This window comes from Triturus cristatus, chromosome 3_1 (genome assembly GCF_964204655.1).
Source record: "Triturus cristatus chromosome 3_1, aTriCri1.1, whole genome shotgun sequence".
Classification (NCBI taxonomy): Eukaryota; Metazoa; Chordata; class Amphibia; order Caudata; family Salamandridae; genus Triturus; species Triturus cristatus.
This window is the reverse complement of record NC_140583.1, coordinates 643,772,921-643,800,378: the sequence shown is the minus strand read 5'-3', so window position 1 is coordinate 643,800,378 and position 27,458 is coordinate 643,772,921. Positions and strand designations below refer to the sequence as shown.

At 44.7% G+C, this 27,458-nt stretch overlaps 1 protein-coding gene across 2 annotated transcripts in view; it reads left to right on the top strand.

Annotated features, from left to right (window-relative positions):
• ITGA11 (integrin subunit alpha 11) overlaps nt 1–27,458 on the top strand; it is a 508,108-nt gene that overhangs the window by 382,688 nt on the left and 97,962 nt on the right. For both annotated transcript variants that reach the window (XM_085644636.1, XM_085644637.1), the window contains 2 exons: nt 11,276–11,386; nt 15,643–15,728. In XM_085644636.1, the coding sequence (XP_085500762.1) occupies nt 11,276–11,386; nt 15,643–15,728 (197 nt within the window). The remainder of the gene's footprint in view (nt 1–11,275; nt 11,387–15,642; nt 15,729–27,458) is intronic.

The following is a 27,458-nucleotide window of genomic DNA, read 5'->3' as shown; positions in this document are numbered from 1 at the left end:
TCTCGCTGACGAGATTTTATGTTTTTGGGTAGCTTTCACTAGCAGGGTTTAAGCCCCGCCCCTCTTTTCCATTGGCTGGAGTCACCTTTTATGCTAAACGGTAGCTAGCCATTGGAAAAGAGCTTCCAGTGACGTACACTTTTCTCTTTTAGAGCCGTCCCAGTTGGACTGGCTGCCTGACTTCCTGCTGGCGTAAAAGGTTTCTAATCTTCTTTATGGTGCCAATTACATGGCCCCATAAAGACAAGAAACCTTTTAGCAGGCGAGGCCCTCCAAGTGGGACGGCAGAAAAAGGCGACGAAAACGTTATGGCGAGCGCTTGTTTTCCCCATTAAGGAGAAAGCTTTTCCGCAATGGTGACAGCTTGTTTCGCTGGTATTTGAAGTTGTGGAGGGCAGACAAGAAGAGGTGATCCTGGGGCGGGCGGGGAGAGCTATGGTGGCGTTGTAAACCATATTGGCAAATAGAATATCTCAACTCTCATTTTACAAGCTCCATGTGTGTTTATCTGCTTTAATCAATGATCATAGTTGCAACTTAGTCAACTAGTGACACTGTGCTGCCGTTTTGATAGCAGACCCTGTGTGTTTGAGTAGCTGGTGAGATTGGTACCCTTTCCCGTATGCAACTGTTAACGGAGAGCTTCTTCCGCTGTGGAGGTGTAAATAGTCGCTTCAGTCACTTCTGTTCAGGTGTAAGTAAAACTTGTCCAGCCCCCTGCGTTCAGCACTTAGTGGTGGCACTGTATGCGCAGCCGTTAACAGTGACCCCATCAAGTGCGTGAGGTTGTTAAGTGGCTCGTCTCCTGTGTTTAGCTGCTCTGCTTTCACCCCTCCCTCTACCGCTCTCCCATGCTGGATGTGTCCAGGCTCCCGGAAGCAGCAGCTCCTCGTCCTCCCTGCGGCCGATGAATGTGGGGGACTACTATGACCCGGAGCACCCTATTGAGTAAGTATTTGCACCGGTGTGGCTGTTTCTTTCTTTCCCCTGCTTGTTTTCTTAGCCCTCCACAGGCTAACAAAATAGAACACAACGTGTTCCCGGCACTTCTCCCTCAAAAAATAACGTGCATGTGTGTGTTTTTGTGGGCCGGGGCAATCATGCGGATGGTACATCCGCCTTGCATAAAATCTGTCACCATATTAAACAACCTCGCAGTGCTGTTCCGTGTGAAGTTGGTTAGCAAGACTCGTTTTTATGCTTAAATCTCACAAAAGGAGCGTTTTTACAAATATTTTTGAATTTAACTATTTTGCTTTGGTGATTGGTGGCAGTACTGAATTTAGTAGTACTAAACACCCCAGTCTCACAAATTTACCCAAATCAAGAAAACCCACAACGGTTGTGGTGATTTTAAAGGAACCGTCGTACGTAGGATTTAATTTTCTTCTCCTTAGACGTGTGGCAGTTGGGCATTAACATTTTTGTTACTCGATATTTACAGTTGTAGATAACATACAATTGTCGGTAGACCAGCGGGCTCATTCCCCCCCACCCGTAAATGGAAATTATTTTTGACAGCCCCGTTACCTCCACACGGTCACTATTTTGTCAACGCTGCACTGACGTCACCTGAGAAACGCGGCCTACGCGAGGCCTGCCCAAAGCTCCGGATCCTCGGACTCGCGTGAGCTGGTTGCCCTCAGCGTTAGTACGAGTTTACCGCCATTGTTAACCGAAATGCCTCTCTGCTTTCGAACTCTGGCATAATTTGTGACGGCAATTATTCTTGAAAATATATTATTTTTTAAATTAGCCTTTTTCTGTTCAAACAATATGCATTTTAAATGGGACCCGTGCCTTAGTCCCATAGTTTAGCCACCCGTGTTTACTACATAGTGTGACCACTAGAATACACCCTCGCCCGATCTCGCTCAATATGAAGTCTTCTTGGTTTAGTGCACGTCTTAGTGTCAGTCACATTTTAGTGGTTTGAAGTCTTTTAGGAGCGATACTTTGTGTCCTTGGGCAACGTGTTAATAGTTTATCGACAAAATTAGGGTTATAGAGCTTCGGGCTCTTTTACAGCCAGCTTTACGTTTTAAAATGGCCAATAATAAAGTTCCAATGTGAGCCTTTGACTTAATGAGTAATTGTTGTTGAAGACATGAGGCTTACACAAAGTGCTTAAAATGGTACTCCACGCGTGAGGTACATGCAGCAAGCCTCTGCGCTTAGATTTTAGACGGTCTTTGAATTTTATGAGTTCTGAGGTGATTCAGATTAGGCTTCAAAGTTTTAGATTCTCAATCAGCGGGATCTGCGCTACGGTGCAGAACTTGGATGTATGCATTTGACTCACTGTCGTCCTGTGGCACTGTACACTAGGTGTTGTACCTGAAGCCACATTGTCTCTCTCTTTTTCTTTATGCTTCGTGCTATACCCTACAAAAATCTCAATCCCACTAATCTAAACACTTGGTCTGCGCCGTGTAAGTAGAGTGTAAGCTCTCATTTAACACCTGTCATAATGTGGAGCACCTCAGGTGGACCTACATATCCTCTATTTCAGTGGTTAAAAAACGTAAGGCTGACCAGAAAAAAATGAATGGGGCAGGATAATACAGGTTCTCTAGGTCACCTGTCCCCACGCTGCCTCACATGCATGCATTCAGGAACATGCAAAACTTTAAGTGGGCTGGGTCTCAGACCCAGTACTAATTGAAAACGGACATTGAAACGGGTCCCTATCGGGCCTTATATTAATGTCCTCAACTTTACTGCTTTACATCGGCATGATTTTACTTTTGACGTATCTAGGCCTTTTGGCTTTACCAGTCCTTGTAATTGTTTAATCTCTCCCTGTGTTAGTTCATTGTGTTTCCCTTTGTACGTTCTGTGCGCTGATAAATGTAATCGAATGGGGGCAGTTAACCGCCATGTTTTAATGTAAAGCGCCTGCTTGGCGTCGGCGCTACATTTGCTTTGTATAAAAAAAGGTGTTTAGAAATCTTCTGCAAACAAGCTTTTCTCTCACAAAACACGGGCACAGTGCGCGCCAGTGTGGCGTGTGCACCACAGGAACAAGAACATAACAAGCATTGAAAATGCAATAGGTCTCGCCTTTGATTAAGTTAAAGCCATTTGCTGTGCTAATGGTATTGTATAGAAAAGCAAATGGCTTTAAGTTGATCAAAGGCGAGACCTATTGCATTTTCAATGCTTGTTTTTTCTAGTGGTCAAATAGGAAGCCTCTTTACGTTATCAATAAAACAAACCATGATCACAATACATTGCCAATTCTAATGTTTCCCTCATATATTTTTAGATCTCGCCTGGCGTAGGCTGCACGCATGCGAAGTCTCGCCCGGCGAGATTTAATGTTTTGAGGGACTTTCTGTAAGGGACATTAAGCCCCGCCCCTCTTTTCCTTTGGCCGGCGTCACCGTTTATGCTAAATGGTGGCCAGCCATTGGAAAAGAGGTGTCGGTGACGTCTTTGCTCGGCCTTCTGAGCCGTCCCATTTGGACGGGCTCGTCTGCCTTCCTTCTGCCGTGAAAGCTTTCTTATCTTTATGGGGCCAAACACATGACCCCATAAAGATAAGAAACCTTTTTCTTCCTGGCAAGTGCTTGTCTTCTAAAGTTTGTGTGTATCTATTTGTCTCTATGAGTGTCTCCTGTGTGTCTCTTTTCCTGTGTCTGAGTGTGTGTTCATTACTATGTCTGTGCTCCCTCAGTATCCATCAGTCACGCAAAACCATTTCTAGGAATCGGTGAAATCTTCGGAAAAACAAACAGTCCGTTCCCTTCCTCACTGGAATGTGTTGAAACGTCACGTTGACATTTTTAGTCTTCTCGGTTCCAGTGAATTCTTGGCTCCACAACCCCACTGTGTCCCTTGTATATGTCTGTTCCTTCGGTACTCTAATAAGTGGTTGGTTGTGGGGAGGTCACAGGGAACCACCTTCACCCAAAGAGGTTGACTGCACAGTGCACGTGCGATGCAGTCTCCATGGAAAGCTGTAAGTACTCATAACATAGGCGAGAAGAGGCGAAGGGTGGCGTGTAATTGAAACAGGCGCTTCTTTTCAAATAGCTGCTTTTTTGTAAATCAGCAAAGTGAATCACTTTTGCACCAAAAAAGTGCGCTCGATTTTTTATAACCTCTGCTGAGAGTGTCTGCGGTTCTGCTGATGCCTGTCTCTCGTTATCACCTCTGGTAGGACTGTAACCAAAGACCTCCTACAGTTAATTTTGTTAAGGATGTCTGGCATAGCAGAAGGGCGGTGACCCCTGATTGCTGCAGGGAGCAGTGACCACTGACAGCTGCAGGGAGTGTGAACACTGACAGCAGCAGGGAGTGGTGACCTCTGATTGCTGCAGGGAGTAGTGAACACAGACAGCTGCAGGGAGTAATGAACACTGACAGCAGCAGGGAGCGGTGACCCCTGATTGCTGCAGAGCCTGAGGTTTGATAAAGCTGAACCGCCTCAATGAGATGTGTGAGCTACAGAGACAAATTATAATGATTAGTTATGATGAGAAGTGTCAGCTGAGAGGCCAGAAATCTCTGAATGGGAACTGCATGGATACGATGCCTTTGTCTATAGTGACAGATGGCGCCCGTGCAGTCTCTTTCTTCCTCCTCTTCCAGCTCATTCTACCGCCCCCTCCTCCCCGTGTCCCCTCTTCCCTCTGTCTCCTCGCTGTTGTGGTTTCAGGGCGCTCTGTGAGGGGTTAAGTAGTATCTGTCCCTACTCCCTGCGTCCTCCTCGTCCACTCCCGGCTTTCCCCTTCACCCCTGCTCCTGTCCATCTCTCCTTCCCCTGCCTCTGCCCCTCCCCCTACTCCCCCCCCCCCTCTTCGGGCTGTCAAGTAATGTGTGTTTCTGCTGCACAAAACCTTTTTGGAAGCAACCACCTCCCAAGGAATGAGTGCCGGGTGCCAGAGCCATCAGTGCAGCCTCCTGGTCGGGCTGTTTGCGGCCTCGGGGAGCCGGCGCTTGATGCATGACTGATCCTCGACATGTGCTAGGTGGGGACTCGCTCTTCTGCGAGCGTAGGGCCAGTGACACGTCACCGGGACGGGCTGTCCAAGGCAGCGAGCAGAGGCGGTGCCGGGGGACCTGGTGGTCGGCAGGAGGATCCCAACCCCACACCCCAATGCCTGAGTATTATAAATCAGTCACACTGATGCTGCGGGCCGATCACACCCCGGTGTCACTGCACCTGCTGCGCTAGTGATAACTACGCCTCTGGCAGAGAGGCGCCAGCATACATGTGGTGGGTTGGGTGGCAAGTGCGGGTTGGGGAGGGTCCAAGATCTTTCAGGTCCCACTCCAACCGCCCCACCCACACGGGACAGAAGAAGGGACCGGGGTGGCTTTGCACAATTGCATCAAACCTCTGGGGATTTGGAAGGCGTTTTTGTTTTTTTTTCTTCGGAAGTGAGGTCAGCCCCAGGAGCCAGGATGTTATTCACTGCCTGGAAAAGGGCCGACCCACGCCCCAAGAACGACCTTAGCTGTGCTGCCAAATTAGAGAAAACAAAGGGGATTCAAACTAGCATTGGCAAAGGCAATAGGTCTCACCTTTGGGACCGATTGGGTTTGCCACTGTTTTTTAGCCATTCTGTACAGCATGCCGGGCCAGACAAACCTTTTATTCCACCGGGCATTCCTGGGGAGGGGGTTGGGGGGGGCCTGGAGCCCTAGGGGGCAGTTTTGAACGCTGGGGCTTTTCCTGGTACTGCCATCACTTTCCCCAGCTCCCTGAAGTTAATTGTAGTAGGCAAGTGGAGGCAGAGAGGGAAGGAGTGGGAAGGTAGAGAGACGGCAATCACAGACGGATGAGAGAGAAGGAGAGAGTGGATGGGTGGATGGAACTAAAGAGACGGTCCAAGGGGACGCAGGGAGTGAGGTTGGTTGAATGTTTGCCGGGGCTGCTTCTGGTTCCCCATTCTGTCCGAGCAGCATGGCTAAAGAAATTAAACAAAACAAGCATTTGCAATGCAATTGGTCTCGCATTTGCGAGATTTTAAGCTTTTGGCATTGTAAATGACAATGCCTTTTATTTATGTTTTAAAAATCAGCACATAAATAAAAGGAATTGTCATTTACAATGCCAATAGCTCAAACTCTCGTAAATGCGAGACCTATTGCATTGCAAATGCTTAGGACTTGGTCCCTGTTTGTGGAGTCCTGGAGCACTGGTTGTCTGGCACAACACAAAATGAATAAATACATTGTTTATTTATGGATCTTGATTTAGGGCGAGTTCTTTCATCGCAAAGGCTTTTCCATGCGCCATCATGTTTACGTGTAAAGACATTGGGCGGGGCACGCTTATCATTTCATCTTCTCATGTAACTGCTCATATGAACTGGGGCCCCACCACAAATTTGGATATTGTGGCTCCTGTGGAGCACAGCAAACACCCTGAACAAAGATCAACTACATTCACTGAATGCAGGTGGTCTTGCTGAAATAATCTATTCACAGGAGACAGGCTGTGACCCACAATGTGTTATGCAAAAACAACAATTGATGGACAGAATGCAGAACAATGTCATACATTCACCCCAGTACAGAGATCTGGGCCTAAATCCATCGTTTTTTTGCTAACCATGCCATTCCAGTTTGAACCCAGCCATATGCAAATCAGTCTTGACCCTGTGCCCCATGGGAGCAGTCCAGCCCGAACTGCCAAGCCAGGTCCTCCCTGGACTGGAAACAAGCATCCTAGGACCGGTTTCGGGCTTTCAGCCCTCGTCAGCTAGGATAGCTTGATTCCAGTGGCATGGAGAGCACGGGACTCACGTCTGAGCATACCCTTCCCACTCGGGGTGACAAATGCAAAAACAACAATTGATGGACAGAATGCAGAACAATGTCATACATTCACCCCAGTACAGAGATCTGGGCCTAAATCCATAGTTTTTTTGCTCACCATGCCATTCCAGTTTGAACCCAGCCATATGCAAATCAGTCTTGACCCTGTGCCCCATGGGAGCAGTCCAGCCCGAACTGCCAAGCCAGGTCCTCCCTGGACTGGAAACAAGCATCCTAGGACCGGTTTCGGGCTTTCAGCCCTCGTCAGCCTGGATAGCTTGATTCCAGTGGCATGGAGAGCACGGGACTCACGTCTGAGCATACCCTTCCCACTCGGGGTGACAAATGCAAAAACAACAATTGATGGACAGAATGCAGAACAATGTCATACATTCACCCCAGTACAGAGATCTGGGCCTTAATCCATCGTTTTTTTGCTCACCATGCCATTCCAGTTTGAACCCAGCCATATGCAAATCAGTCTTGACCCTGTGCCCCATGGGAACAGTCCAGCCCGAACTGCCAAGCCAGGTCCTTCCTGGACTGGAAACAAGCATCCTAGGACCGGTTTCGGGCTTTCAGCCCTCGTCAGCCAGGATAGCTTGATTCCAGTGGCATGGAGAGCACGGGACTCACGTCTGAGCATACCCTTCCCACTCGGGGTGACAAATGCAAAAACAACAATTGATGGACAGAATGCAGAACAATGTCATACATTCACCCCAGTACAGAGATCTGGGCCTAAATCCATCGTTTTTTTGCTCACCATGCCATTCCAGTTTGAACCCAGCCATATGCAAATCAGTCTTGACCCTGTGCCCCATGGGAACAGTCCAGCCCGAACTGCCAAGCCAGGTCCTCCCTGGACTGGAAACAAGCATCCTAGGACCGGTTTCGGGCTTTCAGCCCTCGTCAGCCAGGATAGCTTGATTCCAGTGGCATGGAGAGCACGGGACTCACGTCTGAGCATACCCTTCCCACTCGGGGTGACAAATGCAAAAACAACAATTGATGGACAGAATGCAGAACAATGTCATACATTCACCTGCATTGTCAGCATTCCGTCCATCATTTGTTTGTTGTACCACAATGTGTTATGGCAGCTAGGTGTACCCAAAGGGTGAGATCCCAGGTGCTCGTGGAGAACAACAACTTTCCCCAAGTACAAAGCAGTTCTAAAGGAGTAATGTTTCCCGGGAGTAAGACTGTGGTACTGCTGCGTGCAGTGAGTTTGTGTGGGCCTCAAAGGGAAATACCTCCTCTGATGTTAGGTTTGGACTGAAAACCACATGGTCCCCGAAATCCCCGAAGGGCAACCTATTCCAAAGGACATAGGCTGAATTCAAATACCTTTTTTACATAGGAGATCCTCAAAGAATAATAAAAACACGAGATCCAAAACATTTTCATAAAGGTGGACCCTAAATAGTAACCTATTTCTCTGCTACAGGGCGACAATCACAAATGTACCAGTGAAAGGGAGTCCAGGCAGATGTCGACGAGACTGCAGGAGCGCAAAGCGAGAGAGAGTGCAGGAGCGCAGAGTGCAGGAGAGCAGAGTGTGAGAGAGAGAGAGAGAGAAGGAGCGCAGAGAGAGAGAGAGAGAGGGATAAGGAGCGCAGAGAGAGAGAGTGAAGGAGCGCAGAGAGAGAGAGTGAAGGTGCACAGAGAGAGAGTGAAGGAGCACAGAACAAGAGACTGCCGGAACACAGAGCGAGAGACTGCAGGAACACAGCGCGAGAGACTGCAGGAGCACAGAGCGAAAGAGAGTACAGCAACACAGACAGAGAAAGAGAGAGACTGCAGGAGCACAGAGCAAGAGACTGCAGGAGCACAGAGTGAGAGTGTGCAGGAGCACAGAGCGAGATTACAAAGATAATATTGTGATCACAGAAAAGGGTGTGTACGGAGAAGACAAGTGCTTACAAAAAATCGCAGTCAGTGCATTACCTGCGAAGGGAGGCCAAACATAGGAAACATGATGACAGCAAAGTCTACTAGGAATAGAGTTTTTTTAAACACAAGGTGCATAACTGCTAAGAGAGCAAAGACAAGGAAAAGTCTGGGACCATAAAAACTGCTCTCAAAGATGTCAGACAGGAAAAACAGATGCTGAGCACTTACTGCTAACACAGAAACACAGGGAGAATGAGTAAGGCGACCTGAGAGCTGTCCAGGGAAGCACAATGAGCGTTGTAACTGCTATAAGAGTGGAAGACAGTGACTAGGCAGTAAGTATTAGCGGTGCGATCAAAGAGGACAAACAGTAAAACCACAGGGAGTGGTGCGTGCATGCGCGAGCCCGGGAGTGGAACGTGCGCGCACAGTCTGCTCTTTTTTGAAGCACTGCACTTGTGCTTGTGACGCACCCCAGCGCGTTCCCACAAGCTGGATGCCGCCACAAGCACGAGTGTGTGCTTCCAAAAAGAGCAGGTCCTCCTTTGCAGCGTATGCGCTTTGCGTAGGCGAGACCTAAAAAAGCATTTCAAAATGGCCTTATATGCTTACACACCAGCAACCATCTTGGAATGTTATTATTTTTCCTAATTTACTTTACCTAAGGCAAACAAACATTGACCAAGTCAATAGGTCAGTGTTTGAGAGGCAGAACCTGTTGGCTTTAGCGATGCTTGTTTTCTAGAGGACAGCTTTGCACAAGTAAATGTTTCAGGCAATTCACTGACTTTCTGACGAGCTATCGCAGTTTGATTTGGTGTATTTTGATGCCATTTGCACTATTTAGTTTCAGGCATCTTTAATTTCATTCTTTTTGCTTGTGAGTAGATTTATGTGTTTGATTGTCACTAGCTATGTACACCCTTGACTCTCAGTGATCGAGTGCGTCATTCATTTTGTATGCTATTTATTGTTATTTTTTGTCTTTACGTGTCATTCGTTGGATAATCATCCCTGTTATCAATGTTGTCATTAATTTTGTGTGCCATTGGTTATGCAGGTCCTTGGGTTTAACTGTATTTGTTTAATGCTGGATGTCATTGATTCTGATTCCAATTGTGCTATTCATTCTGGATGAAATTTAGTTTGTAGTTGGATTTGTGTGTGATTGGTTCTGTATGACATTGAGATGCAATTGAATGTGTCAATGTATCTGTGTTTCACCTGGGTGTCCTTGGTATTGAGCTAGGATAGCTGTAATTGTGAGAAAGTGGAATATTATTTGGCATGAGTGAGAACCAACCTCACCAAAAAATCACAACCCTTGTCAGGGTGAACCCTCAAAGTCAGTATATTAACCTGAGCTCAACCCCTTGGAAGCTGTAGCACAAAGCAGACAGACTTAACTTAAGGCAATGTGTAAGGTATTTATGCAGTAGCAAAACAGCACTGCAGTCAGATTACAAAACAATAAAAATCCCAAACTGAATTAGAATCACAGATTAACATTTAATAACCAGAATTACATAAAAAAGACAAAACCCCAATAAGTGGGACCAGAATTATCATTTTTTTAAAAAGAAGCATACATTGCCAATGGTAGTCAAGGGTCGCAGAAGACCTCAACATGGGCGCAGTTTTACTCTGACTACGATGGAACACAAGTTTGAAACACCTACCAGGTTGGTCCTGGTGAAAGCATTTACCTTCTGCCTTTAGTCCTTTAAATTCCAACCCATCACAGGAGTACACTTCTTAAGCCCCCCCAAGACCTAAGGGGAGGCACTAAGAGACTCAAAGGTTGTCAGACAGAGGCCAGTAGAGGGTCTAGTCCAGATCCAGTTGCCACTTGTCAGCTGGATAATTGTAGAAAAATGCCTCTATTGACTTGTTGGGTTTGTGTCCCTGTATTTATAACAGGCCCAATATCCCTTAGAGTCCACTTCTTTGTCCTGGGCATGAGAGAAAGCAAGTCCAGTACTGTGGGATTCTATTTAGGGGCCAAACAGCAGGCTGAGTCCTCCTCTGATCTTCTTAAGGGCCAGGTGTCTTCTGAAGTGGGCACCTGGAGATGCCAAAAGGGTTTATTTTGACAGGTCAAATTGCAATTTTTAGACTGCCACAGTCGGCTTACAGTGGTGGGCCTGAACCTTGTTTTACACTGTCTTTGTTGTGGATGGCGCAGTATGTGCTGCAGTCCACTAGAAACATTTAACTTACAGGCTCTAGATACTTTTTGTAGGATATACTAGGGACTTACAGGTAAGTTAAATGTACCAATTCTGAATATGCCAATTCGGCCATGTTTAAAAGGAGAGCACAGGCACTTTACTGCTGGTTAGCAGGGGTAAAGTATACAGAGTTCTAAACCCATCAAAAGACAAGGTTCAGCAAAACGGGATTCAGCGAAAGACAAAAAGCCTGGGGTTGACTACACAGAAAAAGACAGATATCCTAGAGTAATTATACATAGTTCTTCTCATCTACAAACATGAGAATATATGGCTGTCTTATGTTTGTGAATCAACTTGGCTTACAGTGGGGGAACACAGCTTTGCCTTCTGCTGAGAATGTGACCCATCTTCTCACAGCTACTTTTCTCTTTTAGGACACAGCTGATTATGTGAAGCCCATCACCTTTAACCTGGAGTATGAACTGGTTGACCCAAATGAAGGGCCCATTCTGGAAGATGGTTGGCCGACTTCCCTTCGAGTCTCTGTATGTGGTTTCTTTTTATCTTGTTTGTGTGATTGCTTTGTACACAGTCCTGTAGAGGGCACACGCCACAGCTTGTGAGAGTCAGTGTTAGAAGACAATCTGTGGAAATGACACATCAGACTGCAGGAGATTTGTCTCATAAAACTATGGGGCATATTAGCAAGGGCTGGCGATATAATTATCGCCGCTTTAGCGTCTGTTTTTGGGCGAAAAGCGGCGATAATTATATCGCAATATCATCAAGGACATGCTAGCGCGTGTTTCCTTGATGTAGAGCCCGTTTTTTCACAGCCTTGCATCGCTAATGAGATGCAAAGAAGGCGTGGCTGTGAAAACAACACATGTTAATATCGCGAAGGCAGCTTTGCGATATTAACAAGGAGGTGCAGCGATAAAAAAAATCGCGATACCTCAGCCTTAACTCAGGAATTTAACGTCTGTTAAATTCCTGACTAAGGCATACTTTTAATGGGAGATGGATTATGCTGATAGGACCACAGGGTCCTATCAGCAATGTTATCGCTGTTTTCAATGTAACATCGCTGGAAAACCAGCGATGTTCCATTGGAAACACCGCTATCGCTGAAATATTATCGCCATAGCGCTATGCGTTGTAAATATAGCGCTATCATGGCGATAATATTCAGCGATAGCCGGCGATAATATTTCCATCGCTATGTACGGCTGGCCGTTGATAATATGCCCCTATGTCTCTACCGCATTCACTAATCTAAAGTACATTTAAATAGAGCATAACTTTTATGTTTCAGTTCCATTGAAATCATTCCTTTGGCGTGCTCCCTTGTGTCAGCGCTTCCTGAAGCAGGATTGTTGCTGTTCCTCGTCTATCAATATTACAACTTCTAGGGTGCAACCATTCACCCTACAGGTCCTCTCGGGGCTGAGAGCTACTGATAAAGGCTCTTATTAGCAGAGACTGCAACAGAATGAATTGGTGAACAAGGTTTATATTTTTTCCTAATTTTAAGGTGCATAGACAAAGCGGCAAAGAGTCCCAAAGATGGGACCTTGGACCATCAACGATCTGCCTCTTGCCATCTCTGAATTCAGGAAAGTCAGGCAAAAAACTCAATGCAGAGCCGAGACTGACACATGCCCTACATTTTGTATACTTTTTCCTAATGAAATCACGGGGGCAGCGTCATGAAGGAGCTGATGCACAAAACGTGCCGTCTTAAACGTGTCTTTTTGTGATGCTAGCCATTATAGTTAGCGAAACATAGCAACAATTGTGTGAAATTTGTTTGTCCAAGAAAACTCCCGACTGCCACATTCTGTATGAACTTCAGTCTATAGATTTGTTTGGAAGGCCAGGGGATGTAGTATGATGCGAGACTGAACAAACACATTTATTAGCACAATTATTTGAGAGAAGGTAAGAAAAGTGAATGGCAAATTCGAGCCTATCAGTTTTACAAGATTTCTGACTAAGTGAGCAGGTCCCAGGCAAGGGCACATAGAATTAAGACAAATAATTTTATCAAAAAGGATAGAAGTACTTCTTATAAGCATTATTTGTGACTAAAATGGATTAATTGTAAATCATGTTTGCTCATCCACCATCATACATATGTGAGGACCTGATGGAAACAGGTATTTTTTTATGTTTAAGACTATGGACGTCAAATTGAATATGCATGTCATTTACATATAAATGAAAGATGAGATTAAATTCACGCAGCATGGGAGCTAGATGGCAGAGATAGGACTGATAAGAAGGGGAGACAAAGAAGAACCCCCAAAAGACCAGGTTCAACCATTAGCTTAAACAACCTGCTTGAATTCTTTCATATTCAATTTAGCAAAGTGCCTGTTCTTGCACAGAGCAGTCAGCTAGGTGCTGCAGAAGAAGCCGATAGCCGGCACTTTCGAACTCACTTGACACTTCAAATAAAATCAGCATGCTGACACCACAACTACAAAGACTGTCACAATGATCTCCGTGTCCACACTAGAGTGAAAACCTGCATAGTATTATTGAGAATACTATTATTTTCCACACAAGTCTGTGGTTGAGCAGTTGCTGCTCTTTCCAGAAATCTGTTGGGTGTGGTATGAATGAAACTGGCTTAAAATGGCTTTATCATTAGTGTCCAAGAATTTGAGTGAAGAGTCCATAGCTTAGTCCATCCAACCCAGGATCCCAATCACTTTAGCCTTTGAAAATAACCAGAACATCTAATGCTTTGTTGAACTATTCCAATACAGGGATCATATCCGAATTGTCCATTTTTGGAATGTAATGATGGGTATACGCTATGGAAATGTAGTCCCTATGGTGACTATACTTGGATCACCACCAGTAGTATGAATACTCTCTGAAACCTGGGAGAGTGTTGATAATATTCCTTTGTCTCCTATAAATAAACTTTATGACTAAATATCAAACCTCTGACCAGATGTACAAAATTTTCATTTGCACAAAGTGTTTGCAAATTGCGCTCTGACTTTTTGCAAATGTGATAGTATTTTACGACCAACCTATGTACAAATAGGTCAGTTCTCACAAAACACTGGATCGTAGTGGGTCACTGTCAATTGATGAGGTAGGTCATGAAATGCAACTCGATACAATTGGTGGCCATCACAGGGACGCTGGGGTGAGCAGAACACTATGTCTGTGATCTCATTTTAATAAAGAATTAGTAACTTCTCAATATTTTTCAATGGATTACAGTCCCCAAAAATTGATACTCCCAAAACATATCCCTTTCAAGTACCAATTTCGTATGGGTTTCTAATCCCATTTTATGATTTGGGTTTAGTACATAATGGGTATAGTAAATAACAATTAGCTATTTTGCTGTCGCAATCCCAGTGATTTTGAAAATCAAAGGCTTTGCTAAAAAGCTTGTCCTTACTCTTATCCTATTGAAAAGAAATACCATAATTCAGGCTGCAGTGTGGGGTCCCAGTTGGACTATTCCAGCCCAGTATACCTGGGACTTCCTCTACTCATAAATCGCAAACCGTCCAGAATAAGGCAGCATGGTTGACTATGGGTGAGCATGGGTACCAAACTTCGTGGATGCCTCAGCCTAACTACCCAACAGCCACTCACTCTGAGGCCATGTACATTATGCATATAGGATACTGGACACAGGGATCAAAGTACCTTTAGACACTTTCAGCCAACTATATTTTGGAGGTGTGGCACTCTCTTTAGACTACAGTCATTTTCAGCTAACAATGTTTGTGTAGGAAGATGCTAACAATCTTTGGCTGGAATCAGTCTTTGGAACAGCCTGCTGTTGACCATTCGCCAAATACAATATCGTTTACATTACCGAAAGAAAGAAACAGTTCATTAACGTTTTACAAAGGCCTTTATTACATCTCTTAAAACAATGAGTAACTTAATCTGAGTATACAATCTGTGGTAGCAGGCACATAAAGAAGCTCTTGGCACGTGTGCCTTGCTTTTGAATTTTATTTTTATGTTACACTACTTTAAATCTAATTACGTTAAGTACAGGATGTATCGCTTGGCTGATGCAGATTTAGATTTCAGTGGCCCAAGTATAATGAGAAACATTAAAGCTTCAGTATGAGCGAAGTTTCAATTTATACCATGCCGTTCACAATATGTCATCCTCCTATTTTTTACGTTTTTTTTTTTATATTAAAACATTTTACTTGTTACTATTTTGCAGATTTGTAAATATGATATTTCCCATAGGCTAATGAGCCCCTATAGATGTGCATATACCCACATAGCCTTTCTTAGTCCCAAAAGAGGATCTAGTTTCAAACACCCGCATTTAGCACCTGGCGTATTTAGCTTTAGTATGAAAATAACTTGTACCTTCTTTCCAAACCCATCCAGTGGATGTATGGATGTTTAAAGCATGAGAAACTATAATTTTTTCCAGCTGCAAAATTACTATATCAAGTAACTTCTTTCATACTCACCTAATGGGATTACATAAACCCAACAAATGTACATATCCCGCATAGATCTAGTTTACCCACAGGAGAAGACGTTATCCACATCCACAAAGAAGACGTCACCCACATACATACATGTGAATATTTTCTTTGGACTTGCATAATCCTCACAGACCTACATAGTTGCTTATACTAATATATTCCACAAACATTTAAGACAGACAGAATTGCATATCTCTCACAGCCTTAAATATACCACGTGGATGCATGGCGAGAGCCCTTTGCCTAACCTAAGTTCTGAACATACTCAGTTCAATAACATCGCTTCTGTTTCTTATGCCATGCAGGTGCCCTTCTGGAACGGCTGCAATGAGGAGGAGCACTGCGTCCCAGATCTGGTGATGGATGCCAAGAACGACATCCCCACTGCAATGTGAGTACTTGCTACCAGGAGCGTCAAAGTCCACTCTTTTGGGATCAGCAGTGTGAGTAACCACCACCTAAAAATCAGCACTGTGAGTTTTACCCTTTGGGGTCACATTGACCCTCTTCCCATTTTCAGTCTAGTGGACACTTAACCTAGCATGTTCAGAAACGTGAACACCTCTGCTTTTTTAATCTCATCAAACTTTTGTAATCCGTTATGTGAGTACTCATCATGCCAGGTTCTCCAAATTCATGGGCTCTGAAGTGTGAGAACCCTCCTTTCTATTTTGAGCATTGTGAGAATGGACCCCACTCCCATCCCCGGTTCAGCAGTATGAGTGCCCACCATCTCCTGGGCCCAGCCGTGTGAGCACTCACCCTCACTGACCCAGCGGTGTGATTTTTCTCCTGTAGGGTATTCTTCCTAAAGTTCTGTACATCACAGTCTTTTTCATCTATATGCTATGAAAGTGTCATTCCTAGCTTCTAAAGCTTGATTCAAATAGCACATGCAGATTGGCGAATTATGGAAAATCTCTAGTATATGGCTATGAACTGTTAAAGACACAATTAGATGCTAGAACAATAAATATTTCTTTAGTTCAAGTTTTATTTCCCCCAAGAAGTCTGTGTCCTCAAAACTTCATAGCCATATACTCCATAATTCCTCAATCTGCAAGTGCCATTTGAGTTAACTTCTGCAAGCTGAAAATGACAATTTAAGAGCACATTTATGAAGATGGCTGTGCTGTGTAGAGCTTAAGGAAGAATACCCTACAGGAGAGAAAGAGTTACAACACTGGGGGCGACCATGACAGCAGGCCCTGTGTACCATGTAGGCATGGCCAAACTGCAGTCACATGATGGAGTCCTTCAGGCTGCCGCACATTGGACAGCCTATCAGACACCATTTACTCTGGTGTGGGACCTGCCAGGTAAGGTGCCCTTTCGTGATGGGGCGTTGCCACTGGGAACGCTGCCTCCCAGTGGTCCAGAGAGGAGGTTGGCCAGGGCGTCCCCATTTTTGACAGATATCCCATCTTCCTCTTCTAAATGATGACCTAAATGTAAATTAATTATTATAAATCACATAGAGGAAATAATATCAGTAACTAATAACATATGTATCGATTATATGTCTAAATACCTCATGATTAAACATCACCTTAAGCCATTTGTTAAGGGATCAGTCACACCTTTATATAGCAAATCCATTCCCATCAAGTCTGACTTGAACATATTTAAATTAGAAGAGATATCTTTAATAGCTGAGGAGATAAAGACTTTCTAAGGACTGTAATTCTTACAAAAAGTGTAAAAAGTACATACAACTAATTTATAAGAGGATCCCATTTTACCAACGGTATGGGCAACATGAACCAGACGTAGCTACTAATAGAAAGTAAATATATTCCGTGCTTAGTGGAAAGGAAAAGGTTCACATCCAGTAACTTCTGCATCTGGTGCCAGCCAACTAAAATGCTGCCAAGTGAGAGTTATGTTAATTAATTTTGTAAAGCGCAGGTTCACCAATGGTTTCTTGGCGATTCAGGGGATGCATCAAAAGAATGCGCATGACACAATTAATTGCATAAGTAGGCTTGTTTGAAAAGCCAACTCTTCAGATTTTTCCTGAAAGAAGCAAAATTATTTGTGAGTGAAGAAATGATGGTGAAGGGTTGCAGAGGGATGGATGGAGCTTAAACTGAAAAGATGTGTCCGCCCATTATTTCCTTTGCCAATGTCAGAATGATTAGAAAGTGAGGCAATTCAGACTATTTCTTTAATAATTGCGTGAGAGGCTAGTATTAATCGATTGACTTAATAAACACGGTTGTTGTGCTCATCTCAAAATTTAAAAAAACAGCGCCACCATGCGGTCAGTGGCGGCTCCTCGCGGGATTGCTGCGGGCGGTGGGGCGGGGCGGGGGAGGGACAGGGTGGGAGGTAGTAAACTCCGGCATACTGCCGGCCAGAGTTAAGTAAAAATAAATAAATAAAACGAATTACATTGCGCGCGCTGCATCGCCATGTGGGCGTCACACTGTGGTTCTTGTCCTGTGTTGCCTTTTGCCACAAGAAGACTATCAAAAGGCTTTCGGAAAGAGTTACAGCACAATTCTAACGGAGGAATGTAGCATTCAGAAAGCTCTATATAACATCATGATAGTAATTATGATAGGATTTGATATGATAAAAATAACTTTATTGGACGTTTGCAAAGCAGCTATTGAAGATGATGAAAAACAGTAGGAAATAATATCCAGCCTGGGCTAACATTTGGATCCAAAAAGATACGAGTGGCATAGAATGTTGGCATAATTATCGTTCTTGTGTACAATTCAGTGGTTTAAACACCCATATTCTACAAGGATGACGTCATACCAGTGCAATATGTTTCAAATATTAGAGAATAACAACATTTCTCGTGAAGTCGAGCTTCAGGAAGTGGGAGGCATGGCCTGAATTCCTTGCTGGAAAGTAATTAGCCTCTAACAATAGCAGTGCATTTACGTAATGACAGCCCAAGAGCATTCTACAGAATCTTATAATGATCCATTCTTTAGTCAACATCATATTGATAAAAGTAAAGAAAACTTGAAGGGTCTTATTCCAGTCAGTGCACCTTGGCAGCTGCATCACGCAGAGAACGACAAGGGCAAGTTCTTCCTTCGCGAGCAGGGGTTCCCAAACAGTGGATGGCCAGCCCGCTTCTGGTGGGCCATGAAAGAGCAGAGCCTTTACGTTTTGTACTTATCTTGTCACCCTTGCTGTGCCTCAGAGACAGGTCAAATGTCAGGCTACGTCTCCTACAAATACTGCTTATTTTAATATAGGGACCGGTCTTTACTTTTCTTTCTCTGAGTGCAAAGGCAGAGGCGTCTTTAAAGCGAACTGTGGGCCTCATTACGATGGCGGAGGGCCTGCCGCCCCCAGCCGGTCGGTGGCAGGCCCTCCGCCATGGAACTGCTGTTTTTCTCCTGCCATATTATGATGGCGGGCGGAATCGTTAGTGAAGCGTGGCGGTCGTAAAGACTGCCCGCCATGATTCTGACAGGTGGTCCATTTCCGCCCGCCTGTCGGAACAAACACATTGCACCACCGTAGGGATTATGATAACCCTTTCCACCATTCGTTTTGCAGCGGAAACTGATTTGGGGGCCCATAGTGGGAACCCCTCAATCCTAGGTGCAGGGACATGTACCCATAGGTGCCCCCTACATATCCCTGCCCCATGTGGCAGGCACCGCAGGGTGCCTGCCACATAATGCAGGGCTGTGTCTGCACCCTCTATTTTGCATTGTGGTGGGGGCTGCTGACTGCATCCCGCCCCAATGCAAAATATAGGTGATGCGACCACCGTGGTGGAGGTCGCATCGTGATTGGGAGTGTGGGAAGGCCGCCTCATGGGCGGCCGGCCCCAAATCCGTGAAGTCCATCCGCCATCGTAATGAAGCCCTATGTGACAATCCTGCCAGGGGTGAAAGGAAAGGCTGTAAGATGTTGTTTTGTGTAAAACACAACAACATTTAAATACCTGTAAATGAAACGTACCCTTTTTTCAGAATATACTAATAATAAGGAAAGCAAAAATGAAGCACATTTTTCTAATTCTAAAGTCTGGTGGAAACAAAACAAATCAAGACACTTTTACTTGTTGATGCGCAAACGGTAAACATTCACTGAAACCCACTTTCCACATTATCATTTGTGTGCTATAGAGGTTTATTAGTACAACTGTATGTCTGTGCAAATGTAGTGGCCGTTTCAATGAAAAAGACGATGTCTGTAAACAACAGTGCACTACTGCACGATGCTTTCGTAATATGTTGGTGACAGTGTGCTCCAAAATGCACCACTTCATCAGTTCAACTTTTAGTATACACGAAGGGCATTTACGAATAGTAAACGCTGTTTGTGAATACCAAAAGTTGTAAAGTTAGTCATGCGTCACAGTCTACTTTTGGGAATCGGGCCTATAGACTCTTTAAATTTTTTTGATTACTAATAAATCCACACATATTTAACTATGCTAACATTGCTTTGTAACTGTGTGGCATGGCTCCCCCAATGTGTATTAGATATGTGAATATGTGCTCACATACTTAACAATGGCTGACTCCTTAACATGACATTGTAATACTGCGATACAGTATGAGTCTATTACACACAACGTTTTTAAATCAATGTTTAGACCTGGTTACAAAAAAGTTACATCAAAAATTCCTCACCCCTACTTCCACGCCTTCTCTTTACCTATGTAACCCTGGTTAGTCCTCCGAAGTATACTAACGGCTGCGCACGCCGCTTTATAAAACTCCTAAATGTTTTTAAAAATAAATAAGTGATCCCATAACCAACAAGAGCCAGTCCCAGTGAGTTTGCTACCCATGTGTTAGAAAGTGTTTTATACATTTTTGTTTATTATTTATGGAGTATTCTAAAGCACTCAATGTCACTTTTTGGTTCCTTTGGACTGCTTGACAATGAAAAGTACAGTTTGCTGTTGGGAGGAAAGATCAAAGTACAGTCAGATGAAGGAAGTTTATCATCGCCTAAATCATTTACATAGGAGATTTTTCACTCTGAAAAGTTTGAGCAGTGAAAAAATATCAGTATATGTGTGGGCTCTATGCATTTTTCCCTTTGCTGTCTTCTTTTTTACTGGCTTTTTTTTTATTGATTATGAATCAGTATGCAAGTGCAAGGCCATGACTGGGAAACAGGAGTACATTAGTGCTGTCATGGAAAGAGGTGCTGTCAGATAGAGGGCTGTCAGTGGCATTTCACCCAATAAGATGCCAGTCTTCCAAGAGGCCTGTACTAGATCTGTGTGTGATACAGTGTGCACTGTTGTCGCCCATGCTCCACCTGGCCTCTGTGTGGGAATGAGGTGCTACACCTGCTACCTGAGCAATGGATGCTTCCACTGTGGTTGCTTATGTTTTTATATGCCACAATCTACTACCACTAATATAGCACAGTGGCACTGTGACTCTGCGGAGCAATTACAGGTGGACCTGCATGTTTGGTTGTAGGATTGTGTGGTTGTCGCATGACCTATGTGGGAACAGTTGGGTGAAGTGCGTGACGTGTGGCCTGTTTTTGTTGCTGCAAACTTCGTGCGACGTAGTATGTGTGCTCATTTAAAGGGTTTATGAGAGTTAGAGCACGATTCCATCAGCTTTAATTTATCTGAAAAGTAATTGCGCTCTTCTTCGTAAGACGTTTTGTCCTAGTTTGCACTGTGATTCACTTAGTTTCGTGGCCGCTGCGTGTTTTCTTGGGGTTGCTTAGGTATTACTTAAGGGATAAAAAGTTGTGTGTTCCTTTCTTTAGAAAAGCAATGTGTATTTTTAGCTTAATATCTGGGTGGGCAGGGAATTTTACATCCTGCTGGCTTGCACTGAGAAAGACCACCCTTGCTGTGTCATTGAGGTTTTCCTGTTTGATGGTAAAGTGTGTGTCAGCCGTGTAGCGGTGACCTGACAGGCGAAGAATTGAATCAGGACAGACAAAGGGCTCTGATAGGTGTTGAAAAGAAGGGGAGATATGGTAGAGCTCTGGGGGCGCTGATTCTCAAGTGGTAGGGTTTGGAGGTGAACAGTGTTAGGCATGAGATTCTGCAGCTCTGATTGGATAGGACTCAAGAGGTCCACTCAGCAGCTTTTCTCTGGATGCCCACATTCTCCAGGGTGGTCACTAGAGTTGGTTGTTGCACTGTGTCGAAAGCAGCAGAGAGGTCCAGCAGGACACTAGAAAAACATAATAACTAATTAAGAATAAATTAGACTGCCCTGATGATTTTTCACAGTAAATATAAAAGAATGTTGAGGAGATTTCTTGTTTTGCAGTCACTGTTGTCCTAATCGAAAACGTGTTTTCCCCAAACTATACGCTCACTTCCTTACAATCCACTCACCTTTAATTACAGTCACCATCCTCTCCACATAAGTCAATGATCTCTGGGTTTCGGTTTTAAAGAGAGAAGGGATAGAGTGTGAGATCAGTGTCAATGTTAAGGTTCACAATGTATCAAACTCACACGTGTCAACATATATGTTGGCCCTGCTGAGTGCAAAATCGTGATTTACAGGTCTTGTGACATGCTGCTGTTCCATGATGAGCCTAGCCTGATAACAGCTCAGTCACCTACAGGTGATCTTCATTACTCTGAGTTTTACTCTTCCTTGACAATTTCCCAAACACAGAAGGTGAGACTTCACCTAAAACTGAGACAGCCCCCCATTCCACAAAAAACCCAACCTCCCCCACCCACAAAATGGACACCGCCCAGCCTCTCCCTCTTCTCAACCACAACCACCTCTTTCTGTGTGCGAAAGAAGCTTCCAATCCTGATGCCCATGTGGCACGTGTTCTGTCTTCATGGTGGACCTTGCACTCCTGATGCCCATGTAATACCTATCCTCCGTATCTTGCTGAAGCTTTGATAAATGTATCCAGTATACAAAAGTCAAAAAGACTGCTATTGTCAGTGCTTGTTTTACGTATGTGGCTGCCAAAGGTTTGAAGGAACATCTCTTCCAGAAGGCGTCCGTGATTATTTAGCCAAAGTCATGGCAGCATCTGTTCCAAAAACACATCTATGCCTAGGAGATATGTGGAGCAGCCACGTGAGCCGCTCTCTGTGCCTGCTGTAAGAATTACTCACAGGAAAACAGCTCCAAAGCAGATGTTCACTTTGGCATCATCTGTCCCCTTGAAGCCTGACTTGAGTGAGCTCTCAGCCCAGTCCTTGTCTATTCTTCTTCGCAGTTGAATCCTGTAAAGCAGCAGTAGGAGAGATCCCGAATAGTGCAGTCTTAAGCGACCACGCGCCCAATTACAAGCTGTGAGGAGCAGAAAGCACAAGTGGAATTACACTCTGCACAATCATGACGTGGCCGGATGGACCTGATTACACCGGCCAGAAAAATCGATCGATAAAGTCACTTTCTCAAAGAACTGCATTGCAGGCCAGACCCAGCTCCCGGCCACCATCCAACCCTCAGCCAAGGCTAAAGAGAAGCATATCACGCTGCCTCGTGCAAGGAGACATCTTTGCCTTCCTTCCCTCTCTCCCACCAAGCACAGGAGCCCTCGCACACATTTAAAACTCGCTCAGCGCAGTTGGTGAATGAGTGTGTTAAACCACCTGGCTTCCCCGCCCAGTAAATCCTTGTACTCACTGTTCTTGCCCATTCCGTGAACTTTTACTCAATGACTTTTTAAAATCTTTGTATTTGTTAAGCGCAACATTCATCCTGAGGGATATCACAGCGCTGGGGAAGCTGTGACCTGAAATGGGGGTGGAGTGGTACCAGGGCATCTGCGAAGAGGGAAACCTGGTCGAGAGGCTTCAAAATGTCAGCGACTACATCCTAGTAACCAGAAGTGGTTCCAGCTTCTTCCTAAATGACCTGTAGTCGTCAGTGAGGCGAAGGTCTGAAGGCAGTTCATTCCAATGAGGCCGCCAAATGAGAGAAAGAGCGGCCCCTGCTCTAACTCTCTTACTGCGTCTGGATTTAGCCAAAGCGTGATAGCAGCACCTCAGTTTTCGTGTAGGGGCATAGAATTCGATATTGCCCTGCAGGATTCGGGGGCACGCTTGTGTAGCGCTTTGTGTGCATAGCACAGGAGCTTGAACCTGGCTCTGTGGCGCACAAGCAGCCAATGGAGCTCTCGCGAACATTCTGATGCCGGGCTGTATTTTTAGGTCTCGCCTGACCCAGCGCATGCGCTGGTCTGGCGAGACTTATTGAGAGGGCTCCAAAAAGTGCTACCAGGCCAGCCTAGAGCTACAGTGCATGTGCGCGGGCGCGCGCGCTGCGTTTTACCGCAATTACTTTCACTTTCGCGGCCGCAAGGCCGCTTTGATGTTGATCACGATCGCAATCGCGATCACTTTCACTTTAGCGGCCGCACGGCCGCTTGGCATAGCCAATAGGTCTCGCTTTTGGGACCTTATAAGTATTTAGTTATGCAACTGTTGCATGGCTAAACACTTATAAGGTCCCAAAGGCGAAACCTATTGGCTATGCCAATGCTTGGTTTTTATTGCAGACAAGCTTGGCGGCTGCATTCTGGATCACCTGCAGACGGGACAAAAGCAGTCTGGCATGGCCACATGGAGCGCATTCCCATAATCCAATTTACTAGAAAGTAAGGCCTGGGTAAGGGTTTTCCTGCAGTTCAGGGGGATCCATGAGAGGAGTCTTCTTAGCAGCTTTAGCATGGCAAAGCTTTTTCCGCACAGCGCTCGGACTTATGTGTGGAGATACCAGTCAGAAATGGCAATTCCATCCACCCGAAATACCTGGACGTATTTACTCCTAACTCGTAATCAGGCCCTGTGTATTTTTAGGTGAAAGTCTTCACCAAAAGCCTGATTCACACTGCTAATGGCTGTCCATGCTTTCTGATTGAACTAGAGAGTTTTAAGGAAAGCTTCAACTGAATTTCCAATGGCCCAGCAATTCCAGATAGTAGGGTTAAGAGTGGATCTAGAGAACTCGGGGTAGTGAGGCTTCTTTCTCTCACTTTCAAAAACAAGCAGAATTCTGTATTCTGCCCTCTCTCCAAGTATATTTTTGTAACCCATAAAGTGTTAATGTGTGAAGTCTTAGAAATAAATTTGTCTCGGTGGCAAATGGATGTATTTCCTTCAAAAAGGAGAGGAGGAGAGACTTACGAACAGAGAACATAAAGGCTAGGGATAGACACAGGTGAAAGTTCACAACTGAAAATACTGAGCTGGAGACTTATTACAAGTGGCCTCTTCATTCAGCGGCGGCTGGTTACCTGCCCCATCAAAATTATAAGCTTTTTCTCCCATAAGAAGAAAACACTGCCAAAATATCTGTGTTAAGCAGTGCTTAATTTTAGCTGGTGGTTACTGGTGCTCGGCACTGGTACTTAATTGTCAACACCGGCACTTGTGACAGTCCGTCACAAAGTGGCACTGTCTGGCTATTTTAGCGAGGACCAGAACAACAGTTAATTATTAATTCAATATTCATTAAAAATTACTATTAACAGAGGACTGCTACTAGCGGGAAGGGACCAGGGTTCCGCCTCGATGGGCCAGTACTTGATAGCTGTCTAACTGAATACTGTTTGTATGACTTTGATGCAATGCAAAATAGAGTTAATTAAAAAAAAAATTACTATTAACTGCCGCCCAAGCCATTTTTATTGCTTCGGGGGCCTGAAATAATCTGAATTGTCACACTTATGTGATGGTTAGTAGTTGTGTTGTTACTATTATTGGCAGCATAGCAGGGGCAATGTGTGGTGCAAACTGCAGTGGCCTCCTCACAAGGACCCTGGCACTCATCTTTTTTTACAAATTAAGCGCTGGTGTTAACCAAGAAAAAAATTAAATTAGACAAGCAATTACTGATTCAACTGGTAAATCCTCATTTTTAGGGGACCCTCAGGCAGTGTCGGATTGGCAGGGCGGGCAATCGGCTACTGTCTGAGGGGCCTGAGACAAAGGCCAGCTGGTGCGCCGCTTTTTTAGCTGGAGATGAAATCACTTTTGCCAGGGCCAGGTTGGCCGTTGGCGCTTGACCCTAAAGGCTGCTGCACCCTTAGAGCAAAGTTTGGAGGTCATTATAACCAAGATTAGAGAATGGCTGTCTCATTGTCATGTGCAGAAGGACAATGGGCCAAACTGAGTAGGCACAGTATGTGGTGGGTCTCCTCCTGTTCCGAGTCTCTCAGTGCGACAGTGAGCCTATTGGGAGTGGCTGGGCTCTTTTTGTGCATCACAGCCAGCATTAATGTTACCTGGGGGTGAGGTGAAAGGGGGGGCTATACAGGGAGACACATTACGAGTGGTGGCCATCTAAGAGGCTTTACTTTTGTCTCCAGCAGCACACAGATGAGCCCCCCGATCATCTTAAAAACTGGGAGGGTACTACTGTTCACCATTGAACAAAAATTGAAAATAACACAAACAGCCAAAAAGAGAAAACAAGAAAAAAAAATTGATTACAAAAAACAATTGTTTTTTTGAAAACTTTACTGTGAAAAATGTTAATTTCATGAAAAAATGACAAAGGGAAGGGAGAATAGACATGGCAGGAGAGTAACACAATGGATTGAGCGAGAACTGCAACATGAAGAGAGATAAAAAGAGGAGTGAGACAGCAGAATGGAGAAGAATGACAATGTGGGAAGGGGAAAGGAAAGGTAGAGGGGAGAGGATAAGAATGCAAGAGATGCAGACAAATGGAGGGAAGGAGAAGAGATAAGGGAGAAGAAGTGGTGAAAGACAGTGGAGAGAAGGGCAGAAATGTGTAAAGATATAGAGAAACCTGAAAAGTGAAAGCAGAGTTGATGATGATGTGAGATTTGTAAAGCGGACAACTACTCAAATAAGTGTCTCAGCGCTGCCTTCATGGCAATCTGCACCCACAAACAATCACAATTATTCCTGTTGAAACATCTAGGTTTTTTTTTTTTTTTAAGATTGCTGTTAAGCGTAACTACAGAGGAAGATTGGTCCAGGCAACTGACCCAAGATAGGAGAAAGACCTGCCTCCACTTCTCACTCGGTGAATCTTAGGGACCTTCATCAGAAAAGAGAGAGAGAGGAAAGTGGTAGAGGGTGTGGCATATCAGCCAGAGCTGCTGATTTTGGAATTTGAGAACCAGGTTAAAGTCACAGCGGCTCAACATTCTGTGATTCTGGGCAAATCACTTCATCTCCCTGTGCCTCCCAAAAAATGAATGTGTTCATGTGTAATGTAGTTGCTGCTCATATAAAGCGCTCCAATACCTTTGGGTAGTTTGCACTACATAAAACCGCAACAACAACAAAAGTGGATGACGAAGGAAATGATGGTCTCTGAGAAAAAGGGAACGATAATACCTCAAATTCACAATCCAAATTCTCTCCCTCAGTCTAAGGCTTAGTTTAGAGGTTGTTGGCATTCCAGGAGGTTGTACTAAATGTAGATTACAATCCACCAGTGGAGTTTCCTTCATTAAAGGCGATGGAATTGTAAAGGAAATTCCACCTAGGGAATCTCCTTTGGTGTAAACGCTGCCTCCAGGAGCATGAGGCAAAGGAGGATTTTACATTACTGTCTGCCGCAAAGCAATAAAGAGGACACATAAGAATATAACATTAGGTATAGTACAAAGAATTCAAGGGGGAGGGGGAAAAGGGAAGGTTTACAAGACGAGAAAACAAAATAAAATCTCCCAGGGGTAGAAATGTTTAGGCCTGAAGTAGAGACCTGTGGGTGAGTTGCGTTGGAATAATGGTGTTCTAGTCTTGGCCAATGCTACTGACCATTCGAGTTTAGAAAGCTTAATTAATCAGATATGTCTCCGAAAATTACTTCCGATACTGAGCAATGTTTCATGAAAGGTCATTGTCCACAAATGTGGACTACTTTTTAGGCCTCGGCTAGCGTTGCAGCGCATGCGTTGCTCGCTTTGCGAGGCATGCAGTATACACTGTAGTGGGGGAACTTCGTGGAAGTTCCGCCCACATTTCACCCACATTTCTTATTGGCTTGTTTCCTCAATGCAGCCTTCCGATTTATGCTTGTTAGTCCCGCCTCATGACGACCATGTCATCATTTGTATCCTGCCACAGCTACTGGCCCCTTTACTATATAGTTCCTCTCCCTCCCCCGCAGTCCGTCCTTCTCGATCCCTTCCACCCGCACTCCCGTTCATGCACTTTCTTCGCATGCGCATCATGTGAAGCGACGTCGAA